The 17,911-nt window shown below is 44.8% G+C and overlaps 1 protein-coding gene across 4 annotated transcripts in view; it reads right to left on the bottom strand.

Annotated features, from left to right (window-relative positions):
• Nucleotides 1–1,415: 1,415 nt before the first annotated feature.
• Nucleotides 1,416–17,911, bottom strand: part of LOC118360136 (rho GTPase-activating protein 32-like) — a 48,181-nt gene continuing 31,685 nt past the window's right edge. For 2 of the 4 annotated variants that reach the window (XM_035739524.2, XM_035739357.2), the window contains exons 6-22: nt 12,542–12,628; nt 12,030–12,167; nt 11,680–11,772; nt 11,382–11,504; nt 11,078–11,155; nt 10,807–10,888; nt 10,382–10,543; nt 10,101–10,203; nt 9,787–9,931; nt 9,377–9,459; nt 9,032–9,139; nt 8,569–8,714; nt 8,276–8,489; nt 6,348–6,496; nt 6,065–6,139; nt 5,224–5,910; nt 1,416–4,666 (exon numbers count right to left, since the gene is read on the bottom strand). In XM_035739524.2, coding sequence (XP_035595417.1) covers nt 2,409–4,666; nt 5,224–5,910; nt 6,065–6,139; nt 6,348–6,496; nt 8,276–8,489; nt 8,569–8,714; nt 9,032–9,139; nt 9,377–9,459; nt 9,787–9,931; nt 10,101–10,203; nt 10,382–10,543; nt 10,807–10,888; nt 11,078–11,155; nt 11,382–11,504; nt 11,680–11,772; nt 12,030–12,167; nt 12,542–12,628 — 4,731 coding nt within the window. In that variant the 3' untranslated portion in view covers nt 1,416–2,408. Of the gene's footprint in view, nt 4,720–5,223; nt 5,911–6,064; nt 6,140–6,347; nt 6,497–8,275; nt 8,490–8,568; nt 8,715–9,031; nt 9,140–9,376; nt 9,460–9,786; nt 9,932–10,100; nt 10,204–10,381; nt 10,544–10,806; nt 10,889–11,077; nt 11,156–11,381; nt 11,505–11,679; nt 11,773–12,029; nt 12,168–12,541; nt 12,629–17,911 lie in introns of all 4 variants that reach the window. The other 2 variants (XM_035739442.1, XM_052519909.1) reach the window with 2 other exon arrangements.

Raw genomic sequence — 17,911 nt, 5'->3', positions numbered from 1 at the left:
TGTAATCACTGCCAAAAGTGTTTCAACAAAGTACTGAGCAAAGGGTCTGAATACTTATGTAAATGTAATGTTTATTTTTTTTATTTTTAATACATTTAATGTAATAAAAACCTGTTTTCACTTTGTCATTATGGGGTATTTTTTTTATTTAATCCATTACAGAATAAGGCTGTAACATAACAAAATGTGGAAAAAGTCAAGGGGTCTGAATTCCTTCCCAATGCACTGTGGGTGTTAATAGTAATAGTTCCATCAGCAACAATATTCCAGGATTTTTTTTTGAACAAATGATATTGCTCCAACATTTTATTGAAGTATGTTCAGGCAACATTATTAGAACCATCATGTCAATGTCACACTCTTTTTATGAGACCATTGTAGGAATATTATTGTGGGTGTTTTGAATAACATGAACGTTCATGTACCTGTAATGTTTCCTCAGAACCACTTCTATTGCTCCCACATTTTGCTGTGGCATTATGTTCTAAGAACATTACCAGAACATTGTTTTATTACATTCCCTGGCAACCAAATGAGAACCTTGGGGGAATGTTCTGTGGTAGATTTTACAGATGTTGTGAACAACATTTGAATGTTAGAAATTCTTGTAAAAAAATGATTTGATGGTGAAAAACATTCTTTGAATGTTTGTGGGACGTTATCATCCTGTGAATTTTTATTTCTACCTTTTTTGTAAGTACAAACCGGGCGTAACGGCAGTAAATGATGATAGTTGATGGGCAGGCCAGGCATATTTGGTGAGTACCAAACTTATTTTGACATAACGCTTGCAGAGCTGGTGAATGGTAGCTTGAAATGGTAGCTTTCTGGGCAGAGGAGATCTCGTCAGTCATCGTCTCCTCTGCCCAGATACTGGTTCAAACCCTAACTAGAACTTAATTGGAATGTTAGCTAATGTTCTGGGAATATTCCCGATTTGCTCGGCAGGCTCCAGATAAATTATCCTGAATGATTTGTTCCTAAATTTGCACTGGCAGTTTCCTTGGATATGGATGACAGATCAAGGGGAGAGGATGCATGAACAAAAATACTAGATTTTCGGAAGTTGTCAGATTTGTCTATGCTAATGAGATACTATTGGGAAACAACTACAGTCACTGTTGTGTGTGTAGTAATACACTACACATCTAAGGAATGAGAGAGACTTTAGGACAAAAATGGATTCATAAAGAAAAATTGAGTTCCATCCTCACTAAAGATTCAGAGACATTATTAGGGAACCACTTTTTCTGCAATACTGCAGTGCCCTCTGCAGTCTAATGCTTAAACTTCTGAATCTGCACGGTAGCAAATGCAAGGCCCAGTGAGTATGCATTGTTGCTCCAACCAATTACTTAATCAGATGTGCATTCCCATTAACAAAATATCAAATAAACCCAGCCACAATGTCATAGTATGTTTTAGAATTTTATTTAGATTATCTCATGGAAGAAAAAAAAATGTCTTAGCAATATCTCATTTACAGAGGGTGGTTTTAAATAATATTGTTAATGAATAAAAAACTATAACAATAGAGTAAAGCAACAGATAAAACATAACATACCATTAAAATATGGAATGTCCTCATAATACAACCTCATAGCTTCCTGTTAATGTGAGGAGTGCATTGACATTCTGTACACTTCTTTCACATCTGCAGCACACATACATGTTTGGAAGTTATTTATCCTGGTAACATGACGTTAGATGGACCCCAACTGTGGTCACAATCCTCCATGCTCCTTAATCTTCCCATGTCTGAGTGTCTTGTTTTGTGAAGGTGGGAGACAGACGTGCAGGTGAAGGAATGTCCTCAGTGTCTTCCATTATTGTCGGAACTAAATAACACCACAAGTGCCAATGTTACCAAACACCTTCAGTGAAGAATCAGTGAAATTGCAAACCATAAAAAGTCAACGATCTATGCATGGTTCTCAGATGCTAGAATTCTTAAAAAGTGTGTGTTTCTTCAGTTAGGGCATAAATGATCTAGGCAAACAATATCACGCTGGCAGTAGGCCCAGTAAGACATATCTTAGATTATTATTGCTCATAAGATTAACAATATTTGGCAGACATTTCAAATGGCATTTTCTGTTTGTTGGACAATATTATCTCACGGACATTAAATGAAAATTGTACAACAACTTCATAAACAATTTCCTAAAACAAGCTTTCAAAATCTCACCTCTTAGTTTATGAGAAAATAATTTCCCTCTTTCTTTGCTATCTACATGTTACCAACTGTATGACACACCCATTAGTGTCAATTCAACATTTTCTTAAAAACAGTTTGAAGGGATTTGTCTATGAATTTCTTAAATTTTTATAAACAACATTAATCTGTTGAGTTGGAGATGTATGCCAAGCTGGCCTCTTTTAGCTGCTGGTGTGATTTGAGGACTGAATCACTCAGCATAGACTCCAGCTTCCGGCCTGAGGCCTGTCTGCAGAAAGGCCCCGTGGCCCCCTAGGCCATGTGACAGCAGTCTGTGGCTGTGTGGGGGCATGCATCCGTGGCCAGGGAACGGCCCTGGCATGGCCTTACCAGATCCTGGGGGTTTGGGCTTGGGAGCTGGGTAGTACCCCTCCAGGTTATTATAATGAGAGGGCATGGCCTTGGTGCTCTGAGTTCTCCTGTGGGGCTGAGTGGAGAAGGATCCAGGGTGATCTGGTTCCACAGGTGATTTGACATGGTGGTAGTAACGAGGCTCTTTGATGCTCTGTGATCGTGGTCTCCTGGGGATGCTTGGTTTTAATCGGGCAGAGTAGCTGTTAGCAGCATTGCCCATAATTACCTTGTCCTTGTCACAACCTCTACTATGACCACCCTCACCCTGCTCCACGTTCTTAGCATCTAGGAGCATGGGGACGTTGCAATGCTGTGGTTGATGTCGTTGAGAGGTGCCCTGCTTGGGCTGGGTTCTCCTGGAGACGCTCTCTCTCCTGGGAGGGACTGGCTCCTCTCCTGGCCAATGAACCCTCTGGTGCCTGATGTAATCACTAGGGTCTGAAAGCTGCTGACCAGGCGAGATTGGAGACATGGCAGGTACTTCACGTTGGCTGTCCACTCTGTCGGTGGCCAGCAGCCAGGCATTACCTGGGTCTGACCTGCTTCTGGTGTGACTGATATCTCTGCCCCTGATGTCACTCTGTGGGAGGGGAGGATTCAGGTTCTGATAAGGAGACATGATAGGGCCCTGGGGCCTCTGCCTGGCTCTATTCTCTTGCCTGATTGGCTGATAGACGGGTCTGTCACAACCCTCTGGGTGGTCCCAGGACTTGTAAATGACTCGCTCTGGATCCCTGCTCTCTAAGAAGAGTTCTCTTTTTGCGGGTGGGATGTTGTGTGAGGGACGGTAGTGGTAACCAGGATGTCCACAATCCTTGGTAGAGCGCATGGTGTATGACTGACTGTGTCGGATGCGGCTCGTCCTGTAAGGGTCCACATAGTAGTAAGACTCCTCTAGAGGCGCTGTGTCTGAATAGGGACTGTAGCGGTACTGAACACAGCCATTCTCAAAGTACGGCTGCAGAGGTTGGACATCTGACTGGACTAGCCTTTTGTACTCCTTTTCCTGGACAGCTGGACGTTGGACGTAGAACAGGGTGTCTGCCAGTTCAATACGAATAGGTTGCTGGGCATGGAAGGAGCGTGCCCTGCGGATGCCGGGGTAGCCCAGAGCTCTATCCTCAGTCCTCTGCCATTGTCCCCTGGATCTGTGGTGGCCACTGGAGCTGTACTCCTCTCTGGGTTGGGGTTGACCACTGTACTGGGGGGAGTTAGAGGGGTAATTCCGGAGGCCTAAAGTATTGTAGCAGTTGTCAGACATGGGTTTGTACATGCTCTTGGGCCCTGCCTGGTGGGGAAGGAAATAGTCAGGCCGAGGAGGTCCAGATACCTGTCCTGCTGGATTGACCCGATGATGTCTGTACACATCTTCAGCCTCCCTCATAGCTCTCTCTCCATCAGAGCTGTACTGATTGACTAAGGACGGCAGAGGACGATGTGGAGGGATCTCCCCTACAGACCCTGGCATGGACGCCTCAGCAAGAACAGTCTGATAGTTATAGGCATTGACTGAGTCAGTGTTAGCAAGGACAGCAGCAGCTAACGGGCTCTGAATGGAGCAGACTGATTGAATGGGAGGGGAGGCCCCACCACTGAGATACGAAGAGGACACAGTCTGAAGATGTACAGTCTTTACAGCTCCCAGGGGCCGGTCTCTCCCTTCCCTCTGGTCCCTCACCTCTGTGCTGCCCAGCAGTAGAGCTCCAGCCTCTAAGGAACTGACAGTGGGAGTGAAGTTACTCATGGCCACTTGTCCTTCAGGGGCCTGTTTTCTCTCATAGCCAGGCAAACGGTCACAAGGACTCTCAACTGGTGTGCCAGCCATGGGTAAGAGGGTGGCTGGAGAAGAGACCTTGAGGTCACCGTAATCCTGAGAGCAGGGTTGGAGGTGGAGAACAGAGGGTCGTGGGGGTCTGTCCAGGGGGTGGGGGGTGTCCTGTCTCTGGAGAGGGTAGGGGGGCTGGGTGCCCCTCTGGGAGGTCAGAGTGGCCTTCTGGGCAGACTCAGCCAGGGCCAGGGCCAGCTTGCGGGCAGCACTCGTCAACGGAGGGTGAGGAGGGAGGACAGACACTGAATTCACAAGCCCATCTGTTCCTGGGGAGGCATAAGACAAACAATGCTGCTACAGTATGACAGGACAAACAACGCTGTGATCAGACATGAGGGGACAACACATAGAATAATAGCATAAGAACTTAAGTGATTAAGGAAACGCATTAATAACTGTACATATGCATGTTAAACATTGTTGCACATTAATGATACTGTCGATTGAAAAAGGCTTTACAAAGACTCAATCATGGACACTCTTACTGACAGTTATGGCTGCTTTGTATTGTTGTCTCTACCTTCTTGGCCTTTGTGCGGTTGTCTGTGCCCAATAATGTGTGTACCATGTTTTGTGCTGCTACCATGTTGTGCTGTCATATGTTGCTGCCTTGCTATGTTGTTGTCTTAGGTCTCTTTATGTAGTGTTGTCTCTTGTCGTGATGCATTGTCTTTTTTTTTTATATCCCAGCCCCAGTCCCGCAGGCCTCCTTTTGTTAGGCAGTCATTGTAAATAAGAATTTGTTCTTAACCGAATTGCCTAGTTAAATAAATCAAATTAAAAAATGAACTAAAATTGAATTTATTTTTAATGTGCCACTGACCTGCATCCGGAGGGTTTTGTGAAACCAGGCTGTCTGTGACAGTTGAGGTGAAGCTTGGTGGGCTGGGGGGCCGGCAGGGTGCCCTAGCCTCACTCCCCTCCTCACTCACTAGTTGGGCCTCACACAGATCCAGAGGTGGAGGGGAGGAGGATTCACCCCCCTGGGTATCTGAGACACAGTGTGGGGCAGACACACACACAGTGTGCACATCTGTTTCGACCACAGGGGAAACGACCTGAGCCACTTTCTTTTTCTCCCCTCTTTTCCTATGGACTGGGCTGATGTCAGGGGACTGGGAGTCACTGAGGACTTTATTGAGGGACGAGGAGATGGGCTTTGATTCACTGGAACCCCTGACATGCTTCCTACAGTTGATGCTTGCTTTGCGTTGAGGAGCGGATTTAGCTGTTGGTGGGCTCACTGGGCTGCACTGGAAGGACATGGGGTCAAAGTCCAGAAAGGCCATGCCAGGGGCTGGAAGACAGAGGTCAAGGTCGTCCTCCTGATGTGGAGGGAACACGCCAGCTGGGTCAAAGGCTGGACCATCAGCACCACTATGGACCTCCTTGACCTGGTTATTGTAGTGGTCAACTTTGACCCTAGCATCACACAGGTCATCCCTGAATGCGGTGGAGAGGGCATCGCTGGTGGAGTGTGGTCTAGGGAGGCGGTACATCTGGGGCTCCCCTATGGCAGACAGACAGTATGCATTACCATTCAGCGGAAGACTTCAACATTAGACATAAAAATAAATGTAACAAATTATCCATCTAAATTAGTTTATCGCATAGTATGAAAAACAGGTACTGACAGGATTGAAAGTATGACGGAGCATATTTACTTTCCAAATTGTGCAAAGAGGTGAGAGATTCTTCACTTTTGGTGGAGCGCAGTGTCCCACTATCACCTCTACCACCTGAATAATATGGAAGTACAAACTGAAGTTGAAATAGACTTCTTTTTGAAAAAACATGACTTCATTACATCACCCAAGTGGAATAAACAGCCATACATTTAACCACAGAGACATGACTGGAGGTATTTTATAACATGGCTTTGAAGACGGTTCTTATAGTTGTGTACAGTCCTGGATGGTGACAGTGTAGTGCTGGTTAAGGCCTGACCTGGCAGCGCGATGCTCTTGATCTCATTGGGTTCGCTGGGGTGACGCTTCAGCTTGCGTTTGGAGGTCATGGAGGATGATTTGCCCAGGTGGAAGAATGAACGCCAGCTTCCCACTGGGGACTTTTTCACCTTCCCAGGAGCCCTCTTACTATAACACAACACAACATCCCCAGTGAAAACAGTGGACTGTACCGGGTGTCAAAGACAAACTCAGCAAAAAAAGAAACATCCCTTTTTCAGGACCCTGTCTTTCAAAGATAATTCATAAAAATCCAAATAATTTCACAGATCTTCATTGTAAAGGGTTTACACAAGGTTTCCCATGCTTGTTCAATGAATCAAAAACAATTAATGAGCATGCATCTGTGGAACCGTCGTTAAGACACTAACAGCTTACAGACAGTAGGCAATTAAAGTCACAGTTATGAAAACTTAGGACACTAAAGAGGCCTTTCTACTGACTCTGAAAAACACCAAAAGAAAATAGCCCAGGGTCCCTGCTCATCTGCGTGAACGTGCCTTAGGCATGCTGCAAGGAGGCATGAGGACTGCAGATGTGGCCAGGGCAATACATTGCAATATCCGTACTGTGAGATGCCTAAGACGGCACTACACGGAGACAGAACGGGCAGCTGATCATCCTCGCAGTGGCAGACCACGTGTAACAACACCTGATCGGTACAGCCGAACATCACACCTGCAGGACTGGTACAGGATGGCAACAACAACTGCCCGAGTTACACCAGGAACACACAATCCCTCCATCAGTGCTCAGACTGTCCGCAATAGGCTGAGAGAGGCTGGACTGAGGGCTTGTAGGCCTGTTGTAAGGTAGGTCCTCACCAGACATCACCGGCAACAACGTTGCCTATGGGTACAAACCCACCGTCGCTGAACCAGACAGGACTGGCAAAAAATGCTCTTCACTGACGAGTCGCGCTTTTGTCTCACCAGGGGTGATGGTCGGATTTGTGTTTATCGTCGAAGGAATGAGCATTACACTGAGGCCTGTACTCTAGAGCGGGAACGATTTGGAGGTGGAGGGTCCGTCATGGTCTGGGGCTGTGTGTTACAGCATCATCGGACTGAGCTTCTTGTCATTGCAGGCAATCTCAGCGCTATGCGTTACAGGGAAGACGTCCTCCTCCCCCATGTGGTACCCTTCCTGCAGGCTCCTGACATGCCCCTCCAGCATAACAATGCCACCAGCCATACTGCTCGTTCGGTGCGTGATTTCCTGCAAGACAAGAATGACAGTGTTCTGCCAAGGCCAGTGAAGAGGCCGGATCTCGATTCCATTGAGCACGTCTGGGACCTGTTTGATCGGAGGGAGGGGGCTAGGGCCATTCCCCTGAAAATGTCTGGGAACTTGCAGGTGCCTTGGTGGAAGAGTGGGGTAATATCTCACAGCAAGAACAGGCAAATCTGGTGCAGTACATGAGGAGGAGATGCACTGCAGTATTTAATGCAGCTGGTGGCCACACCATATACAGACTGTTACTTTTGATTTTGACCCCCCTTTGTTCAGGGACAGATTATTCAATTTATGTTAGTCACATGTCTGTGGAATTTGTTCAGTTTATGTCTCAGTTGTTGAATCTTGTTATGTTCATACAAATATTTACATCTTAAATTTGCTGAAAATAAACGCAGTTGACAGTGAGAGGACGCTTCATTATTTGCTGAGTTTACAACAGCCTATGAAACAAATACATCCTTCATACGGTCTCACACATTTTGTTTTAATAGACTGTTCAATAGTTATGTCAAATCAGTAGTGATGTTTGGAACGGATGAATGGTCTCTAACGGAATTGGCTATTGTCTCCTGTCAGACTGACCGGATGATTTTTTTTAATGAGTTTATATGGTTTATAAAACTACAATGTACTGTAGGCTATACGTTTCTAGAAGCACCAACAACCTACCTCTCAGTGGGGAGCGCGATGACTGTGTGGAACTTGCCCATAAGTGCCCCGGGTCCCTCCCCCACCTCGATGTACTCGCTGTGGGACAGAACGGGGGTAGGAACAGGGGAGCCCAACTGGGCCTGGGTACGGGCCTGGGCTTCCTCCAGAGATAGGAGCTTAGTGGAGGGAGAGCACACCAGCAGAGACTTGGGCCTGGATAGGGTACTGGTACCTGGGAGCAGAGAGAGAAATGTTTTTGAAGTTCCCATAATGTCCCCATAATGACTGCCTAAGCCAGGGTAATGCTGTACCTGTGCTCTCCCGGTTGTGGGCGTTGACCTTGCGGCTGAAGAGTGACTCTGTATTGTTCAGTATGAACTCCACCACCACTGACTGGATACGCACCTCCATAAAGGCTGCGGTTCCACTAAAACAGGCCGACTCAATCTGCTTGGACCTGAAACACAGTTATATCCTAATCAACAGCATTGCCAGTCATAGCCAGTTACAAAACAACAGTGTACATTTAAGCAATACGGCACGGCTTAGGGCTGTTCTTAGCAGTGGTATATTGGTCATATACCACAAACCCCGAGGTGCCTTATTGCTATTATAAACTGGTTACTAACGTGATTAGAGCAGTAAAAATAAATGATTTGTCATACCCGTGGTATATGGTCTGATATACCACGGCTTTCAGACAACCAGCATTCAGGGCTCCAACCACCCAGTTTATAAATCGCAGTTAATACTAATGACAGTGTTACAATATACCTGAGCAAGTTTGGAGCCCAGACGATGGCCAGGTTCTTGGTGTGCATGTTGGTAATAGGGCTGAAGGTGGCTAGTTGGGACAAATGTCTCATGAGGAATTCCAGAGTCCTGCAGTGCAGACCAGGGACTATTACAGATCAGGTAGAACACAGACATGTGCAATACACCCTTCTTTACTGTCAGCCTACAAAGCCAAGACTGTAGCTTCAATGCTCTCTTTTAGCCAACAGATGGCGCCTAAGCACCTACAGATCAGTGGTGACTTTATACACTACTGTGGTGAATATAGAAGATGCCGCATTGCAGGAGCCACTAGGGTGTGCTGTGAACTCCTCTCCCACTGACCTGTAGTGAGGAGGAGGAAGCTGCTGGATGACGTTGTGGATCTTCACCAGCCTCTCCTCATCAGTAGCTGCAGACACAGCATCCTGTGGAGGGAGGGAACACCAGAGTTCCACACAGAGAGAGCCTGATAACTAGGCCAGCAGGAGCTTTCTGTCCTTTACTGTCGTTCCCCCCTTTACGTTTATCTTCAATACACCCCACCGTGCTACGAGGAGATTTCTGATTAAGAATTCTAAGTTCATTTCAGTGATAAGACCTTTCTATTTCACATATTTTGAAATGGGAAAGACAAGCTTATTTGTTAGGACAGTATCTCCCTTGGTTTATTCCAAGATGACTATATTATTCATCTATTCCCCAATCAGCGTCCACCTTTCCCCTCTATGTCAGTTCAGTGTTCTGCTCCTTACTGAGAATCTCTCATAGAGCTGGTAGGTGAGCAGAGGGTTGGGCAGCTCTCTAAAGTACAGTTTACAGAGGGACCCTACGGAGTGGATATCCTGTTTGAAAACATCTCTACTGAGGTCTGGGATCTCCTCCGAGTCAAACTCATGTCTGGGGAAACAGATGAGAGAAGACACTGGTTAACACTCAACATCAGACCATCACATACAATTAACACTGTATACGTCTGTAAGCAGTACTGACATGATGTTTGAATTTCTTCATTGTTTTCCAGGATGTTGTACATTATTTGATGTTAAAAAGTGAAGCAGGGACTTACCTCAGTTTCTGGATGTTGGAGGAGATCCCAGAGAGTCTGTACATCCCGTCCACGACACCATGTCTCTCAATGAACTCAGTACAGCATTTTATCACCTGGGGGACTGGAGAAAGGAGAGGAGAAAGGAGAGGAGAAAGGAGAGGAGAAAGGAGAGGAGAAAGGAGAGGAGAAAGGGCCGTCAACAAAGTAACATCCAGGAGATTTTAACAACAAAGACCGAGAAGACTACCTTTCTCTATACAGTGCTAACTATAGAGAGAAAAGGCTGCTGGGAGACTGACCATCATGTTCTGAGTTGAGGAGGTGTTCCCCCAGGTCACAGCCAAACACCCTCTCCCTGAGGATCCCACGCTGCCTCAGCTTCTGGGGGGGTGGACGGGACTTCATGAAGCTCCTCAGGAATGTCACCAGCTTCCCATGCTTCTTACACACTGATGGACACACTGAATGAATATACATTTTGTTTTTGGGTTGTAAATAAAAACATACAATAGATGTGCATTTGAATCCCAGTGGATAACACTTGAAAGGAAGAATAAAAACACTTATTCCCAAAAAGTCAACCAATACAACGCCGTTACACAGACGCCAGACTCACCTCATTTTTTCAGTACATATTTTAACATTCAACTCCAGTCAGCTATACATTAAATCATAGGGAAGAGGGAAGACAGAGTTACTGTTGATGTAAAACAGGTCACAGTACCTGGTTTTGGCACAGAGCTGGACACACAGGTGGGAATCCTATCACTGATCAGCTCCACACAGTCACAGGGGAAGAAGCCAACCTGCACAGAGAGAAACAGAAGGAGGAATAGTAACACTCTCCTGCGCTCTATAATGCACCAGATATGATCTAAGGAAGAGTAAGTGACAGTAACCTCCATGTACAGTAGGGAGTGGGATGCAGAAAACGGATCACTAGTATGAATGGACAGACAAAGCTGTTTGAGTCAGACTTATTTGAGGTGTTTTACCTGAAAACCATGTTTCCCTCTCCACCAGCCAGTGTCCTCTTTAGGAGGCATGTCAATGACTGACACAATGTCCCCTACCTAGAACAGGGTCAACACAGAAAAGACAAATGAGAGTATAGCAGTTTGAGTGTGTTTAAAATTCACAACCATGGCAGAATGTATCCCCATATCTCCCCACTGTTCCCTAAACCCCTCCCCTTTCCTGTCCAATGACAAGATGTATAATAATAATAATAATAATAATAATATAATAATAATAATAATATAATAATATAATAATAATAATAATGCACAGAGGTGTCACCTCAAAGGTCAGCTCGTCTGTGGCCTGGGCAATGTAGCGTTTGATAACGTGGGCCGCGGCGATGGCAGGAACATTGATGGAGGACTCCTCAGCTACCAGCATGCGGTTGCCCTTGTTATCAATCTGAGAGACAAAACACAGGTTGACAAAGTCTACAAAATACGCAACATTATGGAGTTCAGCATAGATATCATATCAATTACTAGAATGGAACATTTAATTGTGCATGAAGTCTAATTGAATAAACAAGTTGTCCTGTTGATCTGAGGAGTGAGTAAGAGAAACATGAGTAGCTCACCTCCATCCATGTCAGCACTGGACCACAGTTGATCTTGTTATCAGCGATGGCTGAGAGATGGGACAGGTAGGATGCCAACATCTTGGTTATTTCCTACGGAGAATAGAATCAGCAGCAATGAGTTAGGTTGAATGCAAAGCCAGGTGAGATAATGTAATGTAACTGTGGCTGTGTAAGTGTCCCTAATGGCACCCTATTCTCTATGTAGTCCACTAGTTTAGACCAGTTTCTTTGCACAGGTCAAACGTAGCGCACTACTTAGGGAATGGGGTGTCATTTGGGATACAGATGGTCTCAATCACAGCAGATAGTAAAAATATTCCCAGTTAGTCCTGTTGACTGTCTCCTACCTCTACTGTGTCCTTCAGATAGTCAAAGCGAGGCAGCTCATTGAGTTTGGAGAAGTGTCGGTCATAGATACAAAGGTGGAGGTGTTTGTCTAGCACACGGAAGTCTTCATAGGAGCGCTTCACCAACCAGCTCCGACTCTGAGACACAGAGACAAGAGTGAGCCTGAAATGAGACCAGACTGGAGAAAAACATTGAAGGAATCTAGGATAAAGATACTGTACACAAAGGCATCAGCCTGTCTCAAACCTCTCCTCCATGTATTTGATCTAGTCCAGAGCTAGCACACCTGATTCCACTTGTTAACTAATGGTCAAGTCCATGACTACTTGAATCAGTTGTGCTAGTTCAGGGCTACAACAACATTTGTTAAATGTCTCGGGGTCCCTGAGGAAAGGGTTGAGAAGCACTGGATTATCTTACCCTCTTAGATATGAATATCATGCTTCAGTTAAATGTTCCAGATTTTTCTATGGGTCAGAAACTTGGGCCTAGCCCTCAAGCTCCATTATACCTGGCAGCAGATCTGAACCAGGAAGAGTGGCTCCTTGGAGTCCAGACAAGCCTTCTGCCCCTCAGTTTGCTCCTCTGCAAAGGACAGCTGCAGGGGAATGGGTACAGAGAGATTAAAATAGTGAGGGACACCACACTCTAAATAATGTAGGAGTTTAATACAACAACCTCTTTCTGTAACTGAACTACTGTGAAAGTAGAACATATATCATGTCCGGTCACTTAGCCAACTCTCCAAACTATCAATAATGTAAACCAAACTGGGTAATACTACCATGGTAAGAAATGGGTATGGTTTGTCATGAAGGGAAACATCTAGATTGTTTTTATTATGTACTATCATGGTCTTAACAACAACAAAAAAAGAACAGAGGCCCCTTAAATAAATGGGTTGTAGGAGGTCCTTTGGTCTTGAGAGTTGCTGACTTCACACTCAATAAGGAAAGAACTCTTGGGAGGTTAAGAAAGTGTGAATGTGCCCAAAATATAAGCAGTATATGAATAATGCATAAGCAATTGAAAACCCCTTCAGCGTTTGAGAGGCTATTGGAATGTACCAAAAATCCTTGTCAAATTCCCTCCATCCCTCCCATAGAACTCCATAACATCCTATACCAAGAGGAGATCAAAGCCTCAGGAATAGTTAGGGGAATAAATTGATATCAAATACAGGCAAAACTTCAAAGTGCTGCGTGGCAGGGGAGGTTTTGGTTATTTATAACTAATCTAGATACTCAACACAATATGACCTAGTTACCCATCATTGCTCAGTAACATGGTAAACCACAGCGTATGGTAAATCATACACATAGCGATACAGAGAGGATTTTTTAAAAAATAAGCATGAGTCAATGAGTGAATTAAACAATAACATTAACTATGGTCATGCGGATGGAAAGATGGACTGTTAGCATGATAAGACAACAAACATGAATCAATGATGATTAACAATATGTCAAGAGGATGTCTGGACAGAAACACAGTCACATGGAGCAGAGTCATGTAACACTGAAAACTAAACTGAGTAAATGTAGTGCATGTCTTACTTCTGTTTAAGCTCTTTCCATCCCCTAACTCTTTTTACCAACGCATTTTAGCCAAGCAACTAATACTGACAACCTCACACGGCGCAGCACAAATCTCTAAATAGAAACATGCCTGCAGTCATTAACTATTAATACACACATCTGGACCCAGAGACAGAAATGAAGACAACCGCATACTGGTACCTGCCAGTGCAGGCTCTTAACAGGTCGTCAGCTATTAAGTCAGGTTACAACACAGCTGGATGTCTCCCAGACAGCGTTCAACTGCAGTCCTGTGTCTCCAGATAGAAGTCACTGGGCTGAACCCATAGCTGCCTACCACAGATGCTGGTTGCTTTCATCTGTCCCGGAGGTTAAATCCCCTTCAGCCTGTCCTTCGCCGCAAGGTGGAACCACAACATGTTTTCACTGTTCAATTAGACCACAAGAGCAGAGAATAGAAGTAGGGAAAGCATCCCGCTGTTTCTCTCCCTCTGTCCCTCCCATCCCTTCCTCAATCTCCCTCCCGCTCCCCATTTCAATATCCCTCCCACTCTCCCTCTATCTTTCGTCATCCTCTCGTGACAAAAGAGCTCTACATTATATAGGCTAAACCAGAGCAGTTAGCACACGCCCATATGTAACCCTGAGAGGTGCAGGAGAACACAGACAACCCAGGCATCACCATTTCAAAATTGTGCTTCTGGAGAGAATGGAAGTAATCTTGGACAGAATCAGCCCAGTACGCTGTATGTGTTTCAGAGGCTGCTGTCCTCATGTTGCCATTCGGTCTGAGACCTGATCTGTCATATTCCTGATGGTCCTGTGTGTGTTCTAGAACAAGCATATGAGTCACGAGACCCACCACAGGGATAATGTTATGACACTCCCTCTAATCTGTCAGCCCACTTCCTCTCTGTGTGAAGTCAGCACATAAATTATATCATGACGGCTGTTTAAGGTCCAATGCAGCTGTTTTTATCTCAATAGCAAATCATTTCTGGGTAACAATTAAGCAGTGTTGTAGTACTCGGGTCCAGGACTTGTGACTCGACCATTGGTGGCTCTAACTCTCCGTCCCGTGACTTGTATTTGCACTTTGACTGGATAGGCTACTATGATAAGCAACAATGGGTGCGCAGAGCAGCGACAGTTCTGTTCTCTAGCAATGGAAGGACTCGTTACACCAGCAAGCGGTGAGTGTGGACAGGCAGGCAGGCTCCACTCTGGTTCCGCCTCCGATCATACACATCACGCAAGTGAATCTTGCTTCCCTGTAACCACCAGTTAAAAAACTGTTTTACAATATTGAAAACAATGGTTTTGAGTTTAAAAGTAAAACAGTAAAGCTATTGTCTCCCTCACTCTCCCCTTCAGTATTGAAAAGTAAAAAAAGTTCCACTTTCTCCAGTCTCCCTTTAGTTTTCACTCAAGAATAAAATCACCTATACAAATATCAGTGGGTGGGCATCCCGAGTGGCACAGCGGTCTAAATCACTGCATTGCTAGCTGCGCCACTACAGATCCTGGTTCAATCCCAGGTTAGGGGGAAAGTTTGGCCGGCCAGGTCCCATCGCGCTCTAGCGACTCCTGTGGTGGGCAGGGCGCAACGCACGCTGACACGGGAGTCCGTACGGGAGTTGCAGCGATAGGACAAGACTAACTCCCAATTGAGGAGAAAGAAAAGGCAAAAAAATTATCATTAAAAAAATAAATATCAGTGGGTGATTACAAAAAAGTAGCAAATAATAATCCAGTCAATCTGACAGGAGACAATAGCCAATTCCGTTAGAGACCATTCATCCGTTCCAAACATCACTACTGATTTGACATAACTATTGAACAGTCTATTAAAACAAAATGTGTGAGACTGTATGAAGGACTCATTTGTTTCATAGGCTGTTGTAAACTCTCATTGTCAACTGCATTTATTTTCTGCAAACTTAACGTGTAAATATTTGTAAGAACATAGCAAGATTCAACAGCTGAGACAAACTGAACAAGTTCCACAGACATGTGACTAACATAAATTGAATAATGTATCCCTGAACAAAGGGGGGGTCAAAATAAAAAGTAACAGTCATTATCTGGTATGGCCACCAGCTGCATTAAGTACTGCAGTGCATCTCCTCCTCGTGGACTGCACCAGATTTGCCAGTTCTTGCTGTGAGATGTTACCCCACTCTTACCAAGGCACCTGCAAGTTCCCGCACATTTCTGGGGGGGAATGGCCCTAGCCCTCACCCTCCAATTCAACAGGTCCCAGAAGTGAACAATGGGATTGAGATCCAGGTTCTTCGCTGGCAAACACTGACATTCCTGTCTTGCAGGAAATAAGCCATACTGCTCATTCTGGCATTGACCTGCATTGACTCTGCTGTTGCCATGCTGTACCTGTCCCACAGGTGTGATGTTCGGATGTACCGATCCTGTGCAGGTGTTGTTACACATGCTCTGCCACTGCGAGAACGATCAGCTGTCCATCCTGTCTCCCTGTAGAGCAGTCTTAGGCATCTCACAGTACGGACATTGCAATTTATTGCCCTGGCCACATTTGCAGGCCTCATGCCTCCTTGCAGCATGGCACGTTCACGCAGATGAGCAGGGACCCTGGGCATCTTTCTTTTGGTGTTTTTCAGAGTCAGTAGAAAGGCCTCTTTAATATCCTAGGTTTTCATAACTATGACCTTAACTGCTTACCGTCTGTAAGAGGTTAGTGTCTTAACGACCGTTCCACAGGTGCATGCTCATTAATTGTTTATGATTCATTGAACAAGCATGGGAAACAGTGTGTAAACCCTTTACAATGAAGATCTGTTAAGTTATTTGAATTTTTTACAAATGATCTCTGAGTTTATATTGCAGGCAATTATGACCAATGCGCAACAGGAGGAAAATATTTGCTCACATTAAAATCTTCCCGCCAGCCCGCCACTAGTTGATGCTGGGCAGATATCTTCAACTAAATCCGAGCCAAATCAATACAGACACAAATCTAGCAACAAACAAGCATTAAGCTAGAAAAATATATATTCTTTTAAAAAGCAGTAACCAAAATATCAAATTTGTCTAAAGAACCCTGAATAATTATTTCGGCTTTTTATGTGCACATTAACCAATATTACAAAATGTAGTATTTTTTTTGTTAAACTCAGACCCACTGACACAGACTTGAGCACTTGGACCAGGACTCGCCCACTAGGACTACTCATAGACTGGTGACTTTACCATTGGTGATTCGGACTCCACTCAAACTTAGACATAAGGTCTCGCGACTCGACCTCAGGGGACTGGTGACTCGACTGAGACAAGAGGTTTAGTGACTCGACTACAAAACAGATAAGTAACATTACTTTTAATTATTTTAATTAAAAACAAATCAGTAACAAAAATAACTACTTTGCAAAGAGCAATTTCTCAAGCAAGAATTTGGTTAGGACTGTCAGAGTGGTCTCAGTGGGGAAGGGAAAACTGACTCTTTCTTATTGGTCTATTAACTAATTTACCGATATCACCATGGAAAGGCCCCACCGAAACAGGCAAATATTTCAGGAAGTCTTTTCAAACAGCTCTTACACTAAAAGGGAATAATAATTGTTTACAGTATTATTCCAACCTCAAATTACGCACTTTTGACTGCACTGGGCCTTGAAGAAAACAGTTAAGCATGGGAAAGGGATACCTAGTCAGTTGTACAACTTAATTCATTCAACTGAAATGTGTCTTGCGCATTTAACTCAACCCCTCTGAAACAGAGAGGTGTGGAGGGCTGCCTTAAATCGACATACACGTCTTTGGCGCCCGGGGAAGAGTGTTAACTGCCTCGATCAGGGGCAGAACATGTTTTTAACTTGTCAGGGATTCGATCCAGTAAACCTTTTGGTTACTGGGTCAACGCTCCTACACGCCAGGCTATCTGCCGGCCCCCAGGCTACCTGTGTGTGTGTATGTACAGTGCATTCGGAAAGTATTCAGACCCCTTGACCTTTTCCACATTTTGTTACGTTACAGCCTTAATCTTATTCTTTCCCCTCATTAAATCTACACCCAATAACTCATAATGACAAAGCAAAAACAGCTATTTAGAACAACTTAAAATAACATTTACATAAGTATTGAGACCCTTTACTCAGTTCTAAGTTGCTGCCAAAGATGCTTCGATTACAGCCTTGAGTTTTCTTGGGTATGACACTACAAGCTTGGCTACACCTGTATTTGAGGAGTATCTCCCATTCTTCTCTGCAGATCCTCTCAAGCCCTGTCAGGTTGGATGGAGAGCATCACTGCACAGCTATTTTCAGGTCTCTCCAGAGATTTTCGATCGGGTTCAAGTCCGGGCTCTGGCT

Source organism: Oncorhynchus keta, chromosome 1, assembly GCF_023373465.1.
Source record: "Oncorhynchus keta strain PuntledgeMale-10-30-2019 chromosome 1, Oket_V2, whole genome shotgun sequence".
In the NCBI taxonomy this organism is placed as follows: domain Eukaryota; kingdom Metazoa; phylum Chordata; class Actinopteri; order Salmoniformes; family Salmonidae; genus Oncorhynchus; species Oncorhynchus keta.
Note: the sequence above shows the minus strand (reverse complement) of the source record. Positions and strands in the feature narration are given on the sequence as shown.